Source organism: Anolis carolinensis, chromosome 2, assembly GCF_035594765.1.
Source record: "Anolis carolinensis isolate JA03-04 chromosome 2, rAnoCar3.1.pri, whole genome shotgun sequence".
Taxonomy (NCBI): Eukaryota; Metazoa; Chordata; class Lepidosauria; order Squamata; family Dactyloidae; genus Anolis; species Anolis carolinensis.
In genome coordinates this window covers 30,439,731-30,458,225 of record NC_085842.1, presented here as the reverse complement: position 1 = coordinate 30,458,225, position 18,495 = coordinate 30,439,731, and the positions used below count along the sequence as shown (strand labels likewise).

Genomic DNA, 18,495 nt, shown 5'->3' with positions numbered 1-18,495 from the left:
AAACACAAATTCACCTCTTTGCCTTTATTTTTTTAATGTTTCTAAGCATCCGTTAATAACAAATGAGTTCAAATACTAGTGTGATATGGATGTGAAAAATTTATTACCCAATTCTCCTCAATAAGCATCTTGAGGATGTTCCAAAAAGTCTAGCTTTTTATGCTTATGAATACATCTACATTGTAAAATCAATTCAGCTTTCACAGAATAACAACAATAATAATAATAATAATAATAATAATAATAATAACAACTTTATTCTTATACCCCTCCACCATCTCCCCGAAGGGACTCCGGGGCAGCTTACATATGGGACAAAATTCCCATAGACACAAATACAAACCAATCTATCAAAGCAAAAACACAATCAAAATAAAGACATAGGTTAAATATAGCAATCCAGATAAAAGCACAATTCAATAAAACATAAGAGTATAAAACAGCAGTGTTAAAACTCAATCAAAACAATACTCAATGAAACCAACTGCCAGTAGTAAAATGGGTGTGGCCAGGCTATAAAAGACCAGGTACGGGATAGTGCAAGCAGCATATTGTAGGGCCGGATATTGGGTGAAGTGCAAAGAACAGAATATTATTATGGAACGTTCTCAAATGCAAGCTGAAACATTAAGGTTTTCAAATTCCTACAAAAGGACGACAATGTAATTTCCCTTGGGAGGGAGTTCCAAAGTCAGGGAAGGCCCTCCAAAGTTCAGGGGCCATCACTAGAAGGCTCTATATCAGGCTTGGGCAAACTTGGGCCCTCCAGATGTTTTGGACTTCAATTCTCACAATTCCTAACAGCCTAGCCTAGCTGTTAGAAATTGTGGGAGTTGAAGTCCAAAACACCTGGAGGGCCCAAGTCTGCCCAGGCCTGATCTACATTGGAGAATCAATGCAATTTTACATCATTTTAACTCCCATTCTGAGAGTTATGGTTTAGTATAGCACCCACACTCTTTGGCAGAGAAAGCTCGTGAAATGGCAATTTCCATGACTCCATAGCATTGAGCCATGGCATTTAAAGTGGTATCAAACTGCTTTAATTCTATACTGTGCAAGCAAGCAAGCGCACACACACCCCTTGTTGTGGTGCTATATTTCACCTTGATTGCCATGGCTACCTCCCATGGTAAATGGGGGGAAAATGGGGGAGGGGGGATGGAACAAAAAGGAAGAGGCCGACCAAGGGCAATATGGATGCATGGTATTCTTGAAGTGACTGGCTTGACCTTGAAGGAGCTGGGGGTGGCGACGGCTGACAGGGAGCTCTGGCGTGGTCTGGTCCATGAGGTGAGGAAGGGTCGGAAGCGACTGAACGAATAAACAACAAACCTCCCATGGAATTCAGAGAACGTTATCAGTCAGAGAGCTTTGGGAATAAACCACAATTCTCACAGTCCCAAGTGGGCTGTAAGAGTGCCCGTTGCCAAGGCGCGAGAAGCCACCGCCGAGAGCAGGCCGCGTTGCTAAGGGCGTGGCCGTGCGTATTGCGTCATCATCATGGTCGCCGCCGCTACCGTATAGCCAGCCTAGAGGCTGACAGACACTCCTCTTGCGTTGTTTAGGCGGAAGAAGTCTTCGCGACCGAAGAGAGGGGAAAAGCAAAGGACCCGGATGCCGGGAACATGGAGTTCCCCTTCGACGTGGACGTCCTCTTTGGGGAGCGGATCACGACAGTGGACCAGCGATTGCAGCCCTCGGGGCGAAGGGGAGCCGGCCTGTCCGCCGCCCACAGGTAACCATGGCAACGGAGGGGCCGCCTCCCTCTTCGCCTTTGATTGATAGCGCTCCTCCAAATCAAAGCGAGGTAGGCAAATTAGCCCCTTGCCCATTGTCCCGGAGCACGCTGGAAAATCGAACCCTCTCCCTCCTGGGGCTCGCGCCGCTGCGCCAGCCAGGCCTTTGTCCTCATTGGTGACACGCCCATCTATTGTCCCTAGGCGAGGGTGCGCAAGGCATGCTGGGTAACGGCTGTTTCTTTTTGGCCGTTGATGGCCCCAGGGTATGACGGGTAGTGGGCGGGGCTATAAAGGGCTGGCCGAGAGCCCCGCCCTCAGAGTAGGAATAGTTCCTTTCTCTTGTCCTGAATGAGCCTCTTATCAAATACATAATAATATATTAACATAATAAAATAAAATGATAATGAATTGAAAACAATAATTATAATATAATAAAATATTATTATACTATAATATTAATAAATATACAGTGAAATGAGCCTCTTTCAGCATTTTATTAAATACATAATATAATAAAATATAATAAATTGAAAATGATAATAAATTATAAAATATTAATAAATACACAATGAAATGAGCCTCTTTCAGCCTCTTATCAAATACCTAATATAATAAATAATGAATTCAAAACTATATATAAAATATTAATATATAATAAATACACAATGAAATGAGCCTTCTTCAGCCCCTTATTAAATACATAATAATACATATAATTGAAAATTATCTATTAACATAATATAAAATAATAAATATGCAATGAAATGAGCCTCTTTCAGCCTCCTATTAAATACATAATAATAAATATACTAAAATTATATAATAAATAATGAATTGAAAATAATATAAAATAATACAATAAATAATAATAATAGTAAACTTATTTATACCCCACCAACATTTCCCCGAAGGGACTTGAGGCAGCTCACAGAAGCACTCCCACATTGTTTTGTTTGTGTGTGTGTCAGAAGCAACTTGAGAAACTACAAGTCCCCTCTGGTGTGAGAGAATTGGCCATCTGCAAGGACGTTGCCCAGGGGACTGATGTTTTGATGTTTTACTAGCCTTGTGGAACTCATCCGCGCTCTCCCCGGATTTGAAGTGGCAACCTTCAGGTCAGCAGTCCTGCCATGACAAGGGTTTAATCCTTCCTTACTTACTTACTTAGGCGATCCCTCGTAGGCCGAGGATGATGGTCCTCCAGTTAATAGGGTCTTGGGGTGTGTCTGCAGATGACTGAAGAGACCTATTCTTGATCTGCATGTTCTCCCGCAATGAGGACATCGGTTTCCAGGTGGAAGGCGGTCTCGGTTAGGGTTGGCTTGACGCTCCTTCCTCTTGGTAGGTTTCTCCTTTAAGCCCTCCATTCGTACCTCTTCGAACTCTGCAGCACTGCTGGTCACAGCTGACCTCCAATCAGAGTGCTCAAGGGCCAGGGCTTCCCAGTTCTCAGTGTCTATGCCACAGTTTTTAAGGTTGGCTTTAAGCCCATCTTTAAATCTCTTTTCCTGCCCACCAACATTACCTTTCCCGTTCTTGAGTTCGGAGTAGAGTAGCTGCTTTGGGAGACGGTGATCGGGCATTCGGACAACGTGGCCAGTCTAGCGGAGTTGATGGTGTAGGAGCATTGCTTCAATGCTGGTGGTCTTTGCTTCTTCCAGCACGCTGACATTTGTCCGCCTGTCTTCCCAAGAGATTTGCAGGATTTTCCTGAGGCAACGCTGATGGAAACGCTCCAGGAGTTTGGTGTGACGTCTGTAGACAGTCCACGTTTCGCAGGCCTAGAGCAGGGTTGGGAGGACAATGGCTTTGTAAACAAGCACCTTGGTCTCTCTACGGATGTCCTGGTCATCAAACACTCTCTGCTTCATTCGGAAAAATGCTGCGCTCGCAGAGCTCAGGCAGTGTTGTATTTCAGTGTCAATGTTGACTTTTGTGGAGAGGTGGCTGCCAAGGTAGCGGAAATAGTCCATGTTTTCTAATGTGACACCATTAAGCTGTATTCCTGGCATCGCAGAGGGATTAGCTGGTGCCTGTTGGAAGAGCACTTTGGTTTTCTCGATGTTCAATGAGAGGCCGAGCTTCTCGTATGCTTCTGCGAAGGTGTTTAGAGTAGCTTGTAGGTCTTCTTCTGAGTGTGCACAGACTACGTTGTCATCGGCATATTGGAGTTCTGTAAAAGATGTTGTGGTGACCTTGGTTTTGGCTCGCAGTCTGCTGAGGTTAAATAGCTTGCCATCTGTCCGATAGATGATTTCCACACCGGTGGGAAGCTTCCCATCAACAAGATGAAGTATCATAGCGATGAAGATGGAAAATAAGGTAGGGGCAATAACACATCCCTGCTTGACACCTCATTCCACCTTAAATGGGTCACTTTGGGAGCCGTTGCTGTCCAAGACTGTTGCCATCATGTCATCATGGAGCTGCAGGATGTTCACAAATTTGTCAGGGCACCCGATTTTTTGGAGGATGGTCCAGAGAGCGCTGCGATTCACTGTGTCGAATCCACTGCGCCACCGAAGGCTCCAAGTGCCTCATATAGACAACAATATATATATAAGTATATACACAGTGACAGAAGTATAAAAATAACAACACACATGAAATCCCAGGTAAGAAAATTGTAAAAATTGTAAAAATTATAAAATATCCTAAAAAGCAGTAGAACCTGCAAATAAAGCTGGATATCTGCAGTAACAAATCAAAGTGCAAAGTGACATAATTGGTGGATCATCGACCTGACTATAGATTACACAAGGTCAAAGGCCTTGTCTGTTTTTAAACTTGCTCGAAAGACTTGAAGACTGGGGGCTAATCTAATTTCTTTAGGGAGGGTATTTCAGAGCCAGGGAGCTACCACCACGAAGACCCTGTCTCTCGTCCCCACCAACCGTACTTGAGACGGTGGTGGGACCGAGAGAAGGGCTTTCTCAGCATATCTCAATGCCCATGTCAGTTCATAGAAGGAGATGCAATCTTGAAGATAGGTTGGACCCAAAGCATATACACAACTATTTTAGGAGGGATTTTGTTGTTGTTGTTGTTGTTATTATTATGTATTTAATATGAGGCCCTTCCAGCCCGCTTCCTTCTCATGACAAAACCTAAAGCATCTCACAACACTAAAAACTACAAAGGACAGTATCAAACCTACAGCATATAAACATTAAAATGTAATTAAACATAGAATGGTTAAATAAAAAGTTGCTTAGAAGCTCTGCCCTCACAATGGGAATTATTTCTTCATTTTTTTAAATTAATATAATATTTTATGGTACATTATAAAAGGAAAAACATTGCATTTTGATGCATAGATAAGAACAATACATAAAGAAAACTATACACATACAACACTTCATCTGCTGCTATTATTATATTTATTAGGTTATATCCCACTTATCTCAACCAGACTTAAAGTGGCTCACATCACTGAAAACAGGACAAATTGCAATTGTACACCTATCTGTTAAATGATTCTATTATTTGTCAAAAGCTCAAGTTTCAATAAACTCATGTTGCGTTAACAAAAGAAATGAAGACTAAAGTCTCTCTTGAAGTTGGTCCAGGATTTCTACTTAATCTACACTTGGTGCATCAAAACTGTGGAATGAGTGCACTTTGACATTGCTTTAATTGCTGTGGAATACTAGGAGTTGTGGTTTAGTGGGGCACCAACTCTCTTTGGCAAAGAAGGCTGGAGATCTTGCGAAACTACAACTTCCAGGATTCCATAGCATCGAGCCATGGTAGCTGAAGTGGTGTCAAACTGCATTAATTATACAGTGTAGATACATCCTGAGTTTACAACTACAGCCAGCCTCCTAGGAAAGAATCATGCCTGAAACCCCCAGAGAGCCATGGCTGCCCAGTTAGTGTTGGCAGCATGGTTTGGACCATAGAATCATAGGGTTGGAAGAGCCCATGCAGGAAAACACAATGTAGTCCCAACAGATGGCCATCCAGCCTCTGCTTAAAAACCTCCAGGGGAGGAGACTACACCAATGATTTTCCTCTGCATAAGGTAGGTAGCTTCTTGTATTTCAGAAAAGGCAATCTGGTGGTTGAATCTGTAACTCTGATGGAAGAGTATTCTAGGACTTAAATCTCATATACATTTTTATGGGAGCAAAGCTTGAAAAGTGACCTTTAAGAATGATACAGGCAGTCCCCAAGTTACATACAGATTCAACTTAAGGACAAACCTATCTTGTTTATAATTTGGGGACTGCCTGTAAACATAATAGAATTCTGAAGCTATACCTAGCTAAATATTTGTAGGATAATGCTGTATGCTTCTACTACTGCTCAATTAGGGATCATTTGAGCATAGTTAGCATATCATTATATTCATTAGCTCTAGAACACTTAACTGTTTGGTGAAATGCCCTTGATACTTGGAAAGCATGTGTATGTTTGCCTTTAGGAAATTGCCCTAGTATTTTTCTTTTTTGATCATGCCTCCATTGTGCCAATTTTTTTCCTTCTCTGGAAATTCAAACACCTTCTATTGTACTATTCTAGTGTCTACTTTCAGCTCTTAACCGTTTGGTTTACTTTGTTGGCAGAATGGACCTGCAGCAGCAGCTGATGACAGTTATAGATGAGATGGGCAAAGCCTCTGCCAAGGTAAATCAGTGTTTATATAAGGAAGGCTAGGAAATAGATGATGCCTGCTTTGTAAATGGGGGACAGCTTGAAGATCTAAGCTTTAGAATAATATGTGAAGCCAGTTTTCTTTTTCTGAAAAAGCCTTGGTCATCCTCAAGGAAATCCAAGAGGAGCAGTTGGCAGGGGGTTAGTATCATTCTATCCAGCAGGATTCTGCGGTCGGTTTGCACTCTTAACATCTGAGTTCTGGACATGCTTCGTAAATACGTCAAGCTCTGTCTCTGACTCAGCTCTCTATCTCTGTCTGCCGACTATAAAATCAGGAGAGAGTAAGTGCCATCTCTGCCATATTGAGAAAACAAAGGAGATATATATGAACCTTCGCGACAGCTTGGTCTGTCAAATATCACTGAACAGGATACTCAATAAAGGTACACCAGGCTTCTGATAATGATGCTGTAGTCCATTTGTGGCCTACAAAATTGCATTCCACTTACCTGGTGTTGTACAGCTTCCTTATGTTTAAGGTCCTAGAAATCCTGCAGAAACATAGATTTTTTTGAATCTGTAGCAGGGTGCCAAGAATTGAATAGACTATATTTGGCCTGGGAGTTGTATATAGTGATGCTCTTTCTCCAGAGGGGGCAAAAATAAGTGATGGAATCTTTTCAAATAATGTTAAGGTCCTGTTCAGGTATCAATTTGTCTGATTACCCTTCCAGGGGTATAGCTCTACACGGTAGAATTAATGCAGTTTTACCCCCAGTTTCACTGCCATGGCTCAAACCTATGGAATCATAAGACTCATAGTTTTAGGAGCTCTGTAATCTTCTCTGATAGAGGGTTGGTGCCTCACCAAACTACAATCCCAGGATTCCATAGCATTCCATAGCAGTTAAAATGGAGTCAAGCTGCATTAATTCTACATTGTAGGTTTCCCCTAAGTTTCTTTTTCCATCATTGGGTTGTCTGAAAATGGAATTTTCTTGGTTTCAGGCCCAGAATCTGCCAACTCCAATCACCAGCACCTCCCGAATGCAAACCAACCGCCATGTTCTCTACATCCTGAAGGACAGTGAAGCCAAAACGTGAGTGTGAGTGCAAGAGAGATTGGGCCCTTTTTGGTAGAGCCCTAGGCATACCTATTTAAGTCATATTGGGTAGACGGCTATGAACTGTTAGAAAACCATGTACATGCAACCCCCAAGTTATGAACAAGATCAGTTCTGTAAGTTTGTTCTTAAGTTGAATTTGTTTGTAAGTTGGAACAGGTACATTTTTAAAGTGAAACTCCAGCCAATATAAAAGCTTTAGATAGCATTGGAAAGGGTTAACACCCCTATGGTGTTTGTTTTGCTGTCTGTGCACCTGTTCAGAATATATCACCTCACTTTCTGTCCCTGTGATAACTGGATTTCAGAAAAGCTGGCTTGTTGTGGAAACAAGGATTGGTGAGAAAGTTTCAGTGAGACATCTTTTCCCCATAATAACTCTTCCAGGAGTGGATTTCCCTTCTGGGGAGTAGATTTCTCTCACTTCCTGTTGTTTCGCCCCCATTCTTAACTATGAGTTGTTTGTAAGTCAGATGTTTGTAACTTGGGATTGCCTGTGTAGGACTGCAGTTTAAATTCTTTCCACAGGGAGCATCTTCACATACAGTTGGGAAGAACTTTCCTGTTCTAGATCACACTATTGATGTTATCACACCAGAGCTTTAAAGTTGGCAACTCCAGATTTCTACCACCTGCAGAATTCTGAGAAATGTACTTTAGGGAGCAGCCTTTTGAATTCTTCGCTAGGGAGGTCCTAGCCTTCCCAAACTAAATTCCCCAAAATTTAGCAGGCGGCACAATTGTGGGGGTCCTTACTTTAAAGTCCTGGTGTGATAATGTAGACAGAGGAGCTCGAGGGGGCATGTACACTGTAGTATTAATGCAGTTTGACATCATTTTAACTTACATAGCACAATGCTATGGAATCCTGGGAGTTGTGGTTATACAAGGTTTTTTTTAACCTCCTTTGTGAAAGAGTGCTTGTGTCTACAGTGTAGATGTACCCCTAGAACCAGTGGTTCTCAACTTGTGGGTCCCCAGATGTTTTGGCCTACAACGCTCAGAAATTCCAGCCAGTTTACCAGCAGTTAGGATTTCTGGGAGTTGATGGCAAAAAAAACTTCTGGGGACCCACAGGTTGAGAACCACTGCCCTGGACAGTCTGGTTGACCACAGTGTTTTTCTGGGAACCTCTTAAGATATGGAAAATCTTTGAAATATTCATTTTCCAGAATGAACTAGCTGTGCCCGGCCACGCTTTGCTGTGGCAAAGTGGTGGTGGTATTGGTTAAAAATTGTTGTGTAATTTTTATTTGACGTTATTTGTATTTTTTAATTAATTTTATTGTAAGTTATCTTTTTATTTATTATATTTTATTATTTTCTTGTATTATTTTTAGTTATTTTCTGTTATTATAGTATTTTATTGTATTAATCTTTTAGTGTTTTTAATTATTTTTAGTGTTTTTTATTATTTTTTATTGGGTTGCTAGGAGACCAAGTTGGAGGAGCTTAGCCTTCTAACTGGCAGCAATTGGATAAAAGCAATTATTCCTCTCCCTCTAATTAGGACTTTATTTTTCTATTCTTTTTGTTGTATCAACCTAGAGGCGTGGATGATGGGTTGTGTTGTCAAATTTCGAGGTTGGGGGGCCTGTAGTTTTGTTGTTTTGTCGGTTGCCGTGATGCCATCACTCTTTTTTATATATATATATATATATATATAAAAAAAAAAGAGTGATGGCATCACGGCAACCGACAAAACAACAAAACTACAGGCCCCCCAACCTCGAAATATATATATATATATATATAGAGTATTTGAAGCTGATTAGTTGCAAACCAATTATTCTAGCTTGGCTCCTTTCACCAGCAGAAAAAAAGAACTTCTAAGAAGGAGGAAAATTTTTGCCGTTACACATTGTTATGTGCCTTCAAATAATTTCTGACTGATGGCAACCCCATCGTGTTTTTTTTTCTGAGGCTGAGAGAATGTTTTATTTTAAGCGTTTTACAGAAGCAAACATAACCAACAAACCATGTATCTGATATCCAGTATAACAATGTGTATTCGGTTTATGATTCATAACTGTTTAGCTAAAATAGTTTCTAATCTACATTATAACAGTGACTATAATAAAGTATCTCAAAATATGAACATATCAGAATGGGGGAGAGAAAAGACTGGCAAGTTTATGTTCATAACTAATACTCGGCTACTATGTTATATATAATTTTGAACTGTCTTTGTTATCTCTATTTTTTTTAACTCTTTCAGTTAATTTTTCCATTAGCATGACATTCCAAACTCAGTGTGTCTATGAGAAAATGGATAGAGCATAGAAACTTATCTGCATAGTTAAAAAGATATTGTAGTCTTGACACTGGTGAAAAAGAAATTGTTTTGATGTATTTGTACTTACCTAACCTTCAGAGCCAGCATGGTGTAGGGCTTGGGTATTGGACTAGAAATCTGGGAGTCTAGCATTCAAACCCCCATGGAAACCTACTGGATAACCTTCGGCTAGTCACAATTTCTCAACCTTGAAGAAAAATAATGTCAGGAAAACCCAGTGATAGTTTCACCTTAATACTGTTTTAAGTCAGGAGCGACTTGAACGCACATAACAACAGCGACCTTCAGTTCAACAATGGACAACTTCCACTGTTGTTGTATTGGAACTCCTCTAACACTAACTAAGCAGCCTAAATCGTATAGGAGTTCCAGTCCAAGCAACATCTGGAGAGCCACAAATTGCATGCTCCAGCTTTAGTTTGTAATCTGTTCGTCTTGAACCCCTCCCTTGTCTCAGTTCTATTCACCACTAATTTTACTCATTTTTCTAAAATGATCAAGACTTGTAAACATATATGCAGTGAAGTCACTTCTCATGCACCCTTACTAATGTGTTATATGTTTCTCTCCCTTCATCCCTCCCAGGGTTGGAAAAGGAATTATCATTGGCTTCCTCAAAGTCGGATACAAAAAACTCTTTGTACTGGTAAGTTTTCTTGAACAATTAACTTTTACGAGCTTATACCTGTCATGCTTGTTTTTAAAACTAAACCCAGGATGTCTGTTGGTACTATCAGTATTTAGGGACTAGCGGTGATTTTGAAAAAATCAATTTTGCATTTCCTCTTGCCACTTAGCTAAAGTATTTGTATGAGAAAAATGTGTAGTTTCTTTAGAAAAGAATCTAATTAAAGTGTGGACCACCCCTCCCTTAACTTAGGCCCTATCTGTGTGTTGGACTGTCATTCCCATCACCCTATGCCAATGTATGTAAGGACTTGAAAATGAGTAAAGTTATTGTAGACCAGAAATTGGCAGTTGTAGTCTCCTTGTGCTGCTGCCTACAACTTCCATCTGCTCTAGCTGAAATAGGCAATGGGGAATTATAGAAATTGTAGTTGGGGGCCCATAGTTGTCCACCCCTACTGTAGATAGTCACCTCTCTGAACAGAACACTTAATATACTAGCAAAAACCATGCTGGTAGTAACACACTGACAGAAACAACAACTGATTTTTCTGTGACAATTCTGCAGGAGTATGAGATGTACACATGGAATAGGTAAAAGGAAAGCAGATCTCTTATAATATAGGTGTAAAGAAGTGTGATGTTTTAATTTATGGATGACATGTTTATTTGATTTTGTTTAAACAGTCAGGTTTAGTTAAGTTTAAAATGGTAAGTATTAGAGCTGATGATGCCAGAGGGTGACCAGCTCAGCATGGTGAGACAGGTTACCAGCTCAGCATGGTGAGACAGGTTACCATGACAACGGGGGCGGAGCCAACCGCCGTTTGGAGAAGAGAAGAGGGAATGTTTGAAAGCCCAGTTTAGCCTGTGATTTCTAGTCACGGAACAGACTGGTTCCAAGTATAAGGAAACCAAGGAGGCAGACCTCTATTAGGCCAGACTAAGCAAGTTAGGTGACTTGTTTAGGGTTATTTATAGAGGCTGTGGATTAGGGGAAGTTAATCCCAGTGGATCCAAGAGGATCAGGTTCTAGTTAGTTTTGGAGAAAGAAATATTTTGAAAGTTGTAACAACTCACATCTATTTGTAACCGTTAATCTAAGTGCCTTTAAGAAGTTATTGAAACCACTAAGCTCTGTGCATGCAATAAACTTGTTTTGATTTTTAATCCATCTAAGTCTCTGTATCATATTCTAAGTTAAGTAACATCACCTTCTGAAGTAAATAAAGAAAGCATAAAAAGAATAAGTGCCATCTGCCTAACATCTCCTCTATTTGGTGGCAGCGAAGATAATTAAACACATAATAATGTAATTAACATCATCATCAAGACATCTTTATAATTGGTGGTAACTGTGTGTGGTGGGATAAAAAAGATTCCTCCCTGCCACATCACACACCTTTACAATAGGTTCAGTAACCTTTATCTGAAATGCTTGGTACCAAAAGTGTTTTGCAATTTTGGGATATTTTGAAATATTTACATATATATGTAATGAAAGATCTTAGAGATGAGACCCAAGTCTAAACAGGAGGTTCACACCTTAGGCTAACATTCTGAAGGTAAATTTTACACAATACTTTTAATAGTTTTGTAGTTTGTCTACACTGAACCATCAGAAAGCAAAAGTGTCACTCTCTCAGCCATTTTTGTAGGCTATTTTGGATTTTGAAACGTTTTGAATATTCAACCTGTAATGGTTTGATAGCATGGAGGAGTTGCATTGGTTGTTGATTCCATGTTCTGGGTAAACTGGGGACTGAATGTATCTCAAGGAATTGCAACAAGTGTATGAACTTGGTTTACGTCTATTTAGTACTAGGATTTGACATGTTGAAATAAAGTAACTTAAAAATCCCATTAATTTCAGTCGATCTACTCTTACCTCTGGCAAAGAGGCTTGAGGGTCTGGATTGTCTCCAAAATGGAATAAAACTATTATGCAAATTATTAGGTGGCTCACAGATTTGAGCTTTTGGCTCACTTTGTAGCCTGTTACACAAAGTTTGGAATAGTTACCTCTTTGAACAACAGTTACCTTGTAGTCAGCATAATCCATAGCTTTTAAGTTATATGTTTAGTTTTACTTTTTTCTTTACTGTTTTCTTTTAGGATCGCAATGGAGCTCATAATGAAGTTGAGCCTCTGTGTGTACTGGACTTTTACATACACGAGTCTCTGCAGAGACATGGCTATGGCAAGGAGCTCTTCCATTACATGTTACAGGTACAGCATCAAGTCCTTCTATGTGATATCCTGATGTGGTTGAGATACTGCATTTAAATCTTACCCCATGGAAAACATCCTTCAACATATAACCATATTTGTAAGGAGACTTCTTTCTTGATCCCAAGGATAGCTTAGGTCAGGGGTAGAGATCATTTGGCCTTCCAGATGTGATTATAGTGCAATTCTTAACATATCTCATCATTGTTTGTGCTTGCTGGGGACTACTGGGAACTGCAGTTCAGCAACATCTGGAGGGGCATTCCTGAGTTAGACTGTGGGCTTTAAATAAAGTCTCTCCACAGAGTATATTCTGGATCAGATGTTATCTCTTTGGGAATTTATTATTCAATGTTAATTGTATTGAGATCTTGTTCCTAAACTGAAGCGAAGGCTCTCATGTAGTGTAGTTGTGGTAATGTTTCTCATGGCCATATAGCTATTCAAACTACTTCTGGCATGCTGAAGGTATATGCAGTTGGCATGGTTTGTTCTTTAGCAATCACTTGTTTATTCAAGTTAGGTTGCTTGATGTGGATGATGTTGGTGGAAGCTCTCGTTGCCGGGGCTTCTTTGCACTATGGATTGTTTCATAGGCTAACTGTGTCTCTACTTTCACCTAAATAATAGCTGCTACTGCTTTTTGTTATATTGATTCTTTCAATTTTTCTCTTAACGAACTCATTTTTTGCTCTATGTATAGAACAATGAGATAAACACGTTTCTATGAACAAATCCCTCAGAGTTACCAAGATCTAAATGCTATTTTGGTCTTGATAAGAGTAGAGTGATTAAATTGATTGTTAGCTATGTGTTGACTCACCTTTCGGCAGTTGACTGAACAGGTCTACTCTAGTTGGAGCTGTGCTGTTTACTGTTTTCAAGTCAAATTGTACTCATGATGATTCCATGAATGAGGGGCTTCAAGTCATCCTGTTCTCAACTGCCCTGCCCAACTCCTGCAGACTCAGGGCCTTGGCTTCTTTGATTGAGTCTCTTCCTCTGGAATGCAGGTTTCCTGTTTTCCTAATGTCTTTACATTAGCATGATTATCTTTTCAAGTGAAGAAATTAGCTCAAGCCTTTCCTTTATTAAGAGAAGAAAAGACAGCCAAGTGGTTTTGATAGGGCTGCTTGTTGCTTTTCTGGGTTCAACAGCCTGCTAGCAATATCTAGACAGCTACAAAGTTCACCTTTGATGGACAGAGCTGTTTTTCATACTGATGAATGCACAACTCCCTTGAATTAAGGTCATAAGGGCAAAAAGGTGATTTGGGCAATTGGAACACTCATTTCAGTCCAAGCAACTTTCTTCTCTCATGGAGAGGACTCATAGAAATGATGTAATGAGCTCTGGAAATGATTATTTTCAAGAGAACATCTGTTATTTCATTCTCTCTTCTTGAGTTCAACATTGAACTTCCAATTTTTCAGGATAGCGGAAGGAGGAATCTAGATCCAGTTGGTTATTTCTGAATGCCAGTTAATTGAGTTAGGAATCTAAAATCTCTGGATCATATCTTTTGACTCATTTCTCTCCTGCCTCAGTTTAAATTCTCCTGCTTTGCTATCCGGGTGAAGATTTCCTACTCTTTTCCTTTCTAACTGTAAAGGGAAATTCTGTATTTCATCCCTGGGTTGAAACAGGTTTATATGAATTTCTTCCCCTTTTTCCTTCTCCCCAGCGGGAACGAGTAGAACCCCACCAGTTGGCAATCGACCGACCCTCAGACAAATTGCTATCCTTCCTCCGGAAACACTATTGTCTCAGTGACACTATCCCTCAAGTGAGTCCTCCCTACAATCAATAGGCTTCTTTTTGCTATACAATTTTATCATTTACGGTAGCCTCTATGGAATTGCTCTCTGGGGCACAAGGAAATCCAGCAATACCTCTGTCTTCTGAAAGCCAAATAAATGCTTCATATGCATTAAACCTGGAGTCTTCTTCTCTGGAAAGTTGTGTTTTTTGCCCAGGCTAAAGTAAATCTAGACCAATTTTGGGGGTGGGGTCAGAATGCTGTTTCCTTTGCTATATAAGGGTCTCTAAATATGTTTAGTGGTATAGAACATGTTTGCTTTAGTTGGTTATATTGAAAAGCATTTCTCTTTTTTCAGGTGAACAACTTTGTGGTTTTCCAGGGCTTTTTCAGTTACCAGCGTGGTGAGTCAGTGCCATAAATACTCCCTGCCTGATTATACCCATTCATGTAATTCTGTATTGGATACCATCTTCCCAGTCAACTGAAGCTCCCATTGACTAACCAGCATGAATTTTGGGAGATGAAGTCCGAGAACGTCTTAAGGGCTGCAGTTGACCTATCTTAATCAGATAGAACAACAAACACTTGTTTTGTCTTTAACTAAATAAAGTTGAGGTTTGAGAAGTAAACTGTTGTCTCATGAAACACACAGCATCGCCCTTTTTGTTTTAAATTTTAAAGACATACTCATAGTGCTCTTATTAATAGAAAGCAGTGTGTGTCATGTTAAATGTCTAGGAACATAAAAACAAGTATAGGGTGCTCATTTTTCATAGACCTTTATTCTTATTTTCTGTCATTGTTGTAATAAAATAAATAATAAAAATTATCCCTGCCACCACAGGCTTCCTTATTTTTGAAGATTCAGTAATTTCAGTATAAATAAATATTGGACTGAGATTTCAAGAGAACATGGTTTGAATCTCCACTCAGATGAAACTGAGTGGCTGATTTGGGTATAAATCACAGTCTTTCTGCTTGAGAAGAAGGTAATAGCAAGCCTTCTCTGAATGAATCTTTCCAGGAAAATCCTTAAATCCATTTGCCATCAGGTGGCTTCCCCATAAATTTCATAGGATTTCCTGAGGCAAACAATACTCAGAGTGGTTTTGCCACTTCCTTCCTCTGAAATGTAGCCTACAACACTTCTTCTTAAACTGTGGGTCTCAGCCCCAAATGGGGTCCTCTTGGTTTAATATTGGGGTCACAAAAAATTTGGCAACAGTAAATGTTTTCTGAATGTCACCTAGACTTTACAAAAATCTGTTAGTAACAATGGACTTGCTTCAGCTGTATTTTATGAAAAGGAAAATTAGACTGTTTAGCAAGCCTTGCAAATACAGATTTATTATTAGTAAAAGTTTGATTTTATTATACCTATTTTATTTATGTACATATATACTTGGGGTTGTGTCAAAATTTCTAAGATAGAAAATGTTTAAGAAGCCCTAGTCTATAGCACCTGGTAATCATTAGTGGTTTCCCATCCAAGTACTAAGTAAAGCTGGCCCTCCATACCTAAAATGCCTGTGTTTGGGTTAGGTATATGGAAAAAGTGTGGCATTATGCTAGTTAAACATGATTGATCAGTGAAGTTTCTCTATCTAATAATATGTTTGCACTATGAAAACTCACACATTCTTAGCCAGAAAATCCCATGATAAGGTCAACTTAGAATCATCGTACTTCAGAAATGACTTGAAGGCACACAACAAAATGTAAATTGGTTTTGGAATTTGTCGAATAAGCTATCTGTATTTAAGGTATTCTTTCAACAACAAAATGTTAGTTTTGTCTAAAGATTTTGTGTTTCTAGTGCATGCATACCTCATCCATGAAATCATGCTTTCCACTTCTACATCAGTTAGCTCATTTATCTACTCATATATCCAGATAATTTAGAACTTTTTTCATAGTAGAAGCTTTAGATGTCTAGAAGCAACTATGTTCATAAAATATCAACTCCTAAAAATGGTCGACATCTCAGGAGGCATTCCTTTGTTAGTTTAATAACTTACCTTACTTTCTCCCCACAGCTCCAATGAGAAAGATGCCTCCAAAACGTCATGAGGGGGAGATCAAACCATACTCCCTGTCAGACCGAGAGTGTAAGAGATTTATAAGTGATACTTCTTCTATATTGTTAAACGGATTTAAATAATTCTCTTGGAGAGTGAAGTTGGAGAATTGATCTTTGAATGGAGGAGATACTATTGCAGAGTTGGAGAAAACAGTGCAGTTTTCTTGATGAGACATGACATTACCCTAACTGCTCTTGCACAGTGCTGTAGAATCATGGGAGTTTTCATTTGGTGAGACACCCAAGCTCTTTGGCAGAGAAGGCTAAACATCTTGGAAAACTACTGCTCCCAGGATTCAGTAGTGTTGAGCCAGAGCACTTAAAGTGGTGTTAGACTGCAATGTAAATGCATCCCTACGTAATGATCCTGCTTTGGATTTTAAAAGTGTTTACATTAGAAGAAAAATAACCAATTTCTCTCTCTAGCTTTTCTAAATATGACAGGCTTACTTACAATCTCATGTCTAGATGTGTTGGACTATCACTCCCATAATACCTAATCAGCATAATAGGTGTGATGGCTGGGGATTATGTGGGCTATAGTCCAGATTACCTAGAGAGACCTGGAAGGACTTATCTTTTTAATTGCTTTTTCTCTGTTTTTTAAATTGCTTTATCCCCATTCCGTTGTAGTCCTGAAGGAAGAGGTTGAACCGCCATGGCCCTTCAACCAGTCTCATTCAATGATCCGCTCCAGCAGTGTAGGGAACTCCCCGGTGAGGGGATGCCTCAAGCCTTTTCTCAATGAACAGGAGCTGCTGAAGAACCTGCGCCTCTGCCCTCCGCACTCGACCGCCCAGCATCTGATGAATGGGGAGCCCTGTGATTCAGTTTCACAGAGGCGGAGAACCAGGTATGGAAAGGCATGTGCAGAACCCTGCGCTTAGCTGGGAAAGAATACTGTATTTGTCCACTTTGGGGAAGCATTTATTCCTTAAGGACCACATAACCAAAACACTAGCAGGGAGTTGTTTCCCAAGGAACTCCAGAGTATGCCATTTCAAAGAATGTACCTGGTGCTTAGTTCTGCATCCAGGCAATTCAGATCCTGCAGAAGAAAGGCTGGATTCTGCAGCCTCTATAAATTGTCCTAGAGAGAACATACTAATTAAATCCACGAATAATCAAATTTGCAAAAGTCAATTCTTCAAGTGTGGGGATCTCATTTTACTTTCTATGGAAGTTACCATAGACCTGTATTGAAGGGCTCAGCACATTTCTATAGACAATATTTCTTTAGGAATCTCTGGGTCTTCCATTGCAGTGTTACATTGGGACCAAAAGTGAAATAATTCTAAGTGTTCACATAACTGCAGTATGGCTGGGAATGTATCTCCTGTGGATACAGAGGTCTTGCAGTATTATGTTTAGAATGATGCTTTGCTAGTCAAGATGTGGAGGTTGAGCTGCATCAGACATTTAATCCTCCATCTTGATAAAATCACTCAAGATGATATCCTAGATTTGACTTCTGTCTTCTGGCATTACAAGAGGCATTGTTAAGCATATCTTTGCATCTAAAAATCTGGAATCTTACTTAGAATAGATGAGATAAAGTAAGAAAAATCAAAGTAGCTTGATTTTTTTTTTTTAGAAAGCTGGCATCTGCTCTTATCACAACATTTTGAGTTTTTTCAAGATCACCCGAGTGTCTGGGATGCTAGGTAGAATCTGCCTAGCATTCCAGAACTTAGATGGTTGGATGGTGGCAGTGGGCAGCCCATCTAAACAGGGGATAATTTAGTGGCTAGTCTCTTTAACCCCAATGTAGTTCCAGACAGGGTTGAATAATAAATCTTGATCCCCACTCAGAGGGAATGCTGATCATGGATCACAGAGATAACATGTACTGATTTTCAGAGTGTTTAGTACATACACGCTAACATGAAAACCAAGTCACCCATTTGGCTAATGCGCTTATTCCTGGTAAGTCTATCTCTGGGCCCTTCCACACAGCCATATAACTCAGAATATCAAGGCAGAAAATCTCACAATATCTGCTTTGAACTGGGTTATCTGAGTTCACACTGCCATGT

The 18,495-nt window shown here is 39.8% G+C and overlaps 1 protein-coding gene across 3 annotated transcripts in view; it reads left to right on the top strand.

Annotated features, from left to right (window-relative positions):
- Positions 1-1,487: 1,487 nt before the first annotated feature.
- The window catches only part of atat1 (alpha tubulin acetyltransferase 1), a 33,898-nt gene continuing 16,890 nt past the window's right edge, over positions 1,488-18,495 (top strand). The window contains exons 1-9 of one of the 3 annotated variants that reach the window (XM_062969582.1): positions 1,488-1,738; positions 6,311-6,371; positions 7,350-7,441; positions 10,347-10,407; positions 12,504-12,617; positions 14,302-14,403; positions 14,735-14,780; positions 16,416-16,487; positions 17,093-17,312. In XM_062969582.1, coding sequence (XP_062825652.1) covers positions 1,629-1,738; positions 6,311-6,371; positions 7,350-7,441; positions 10,347-10,407; positions 12,504-12,617; positions 14,302-14,403; positions 14,735-14,780; positions 16,416-16,487; positions 17,093-17,312 — 878 coding nt within the window. In that variant the 5' untranslated portion in view covers positions 1,488-1,628. The remainder of the gene's footprint in view (positions 1,739-6,310; positions 6,372-7,349; positions 7,442-10,346; positions 10,408-12,503; positions 12,618-14,301; positions 14,404-14,734; positions 14,781-16,415; positions 16,488-17,092; positions 17,313-18,495) is intronic. The other 2 variants (XM_008105606.3, XM_008105608.3) reach the window with 2 other exon arrangements.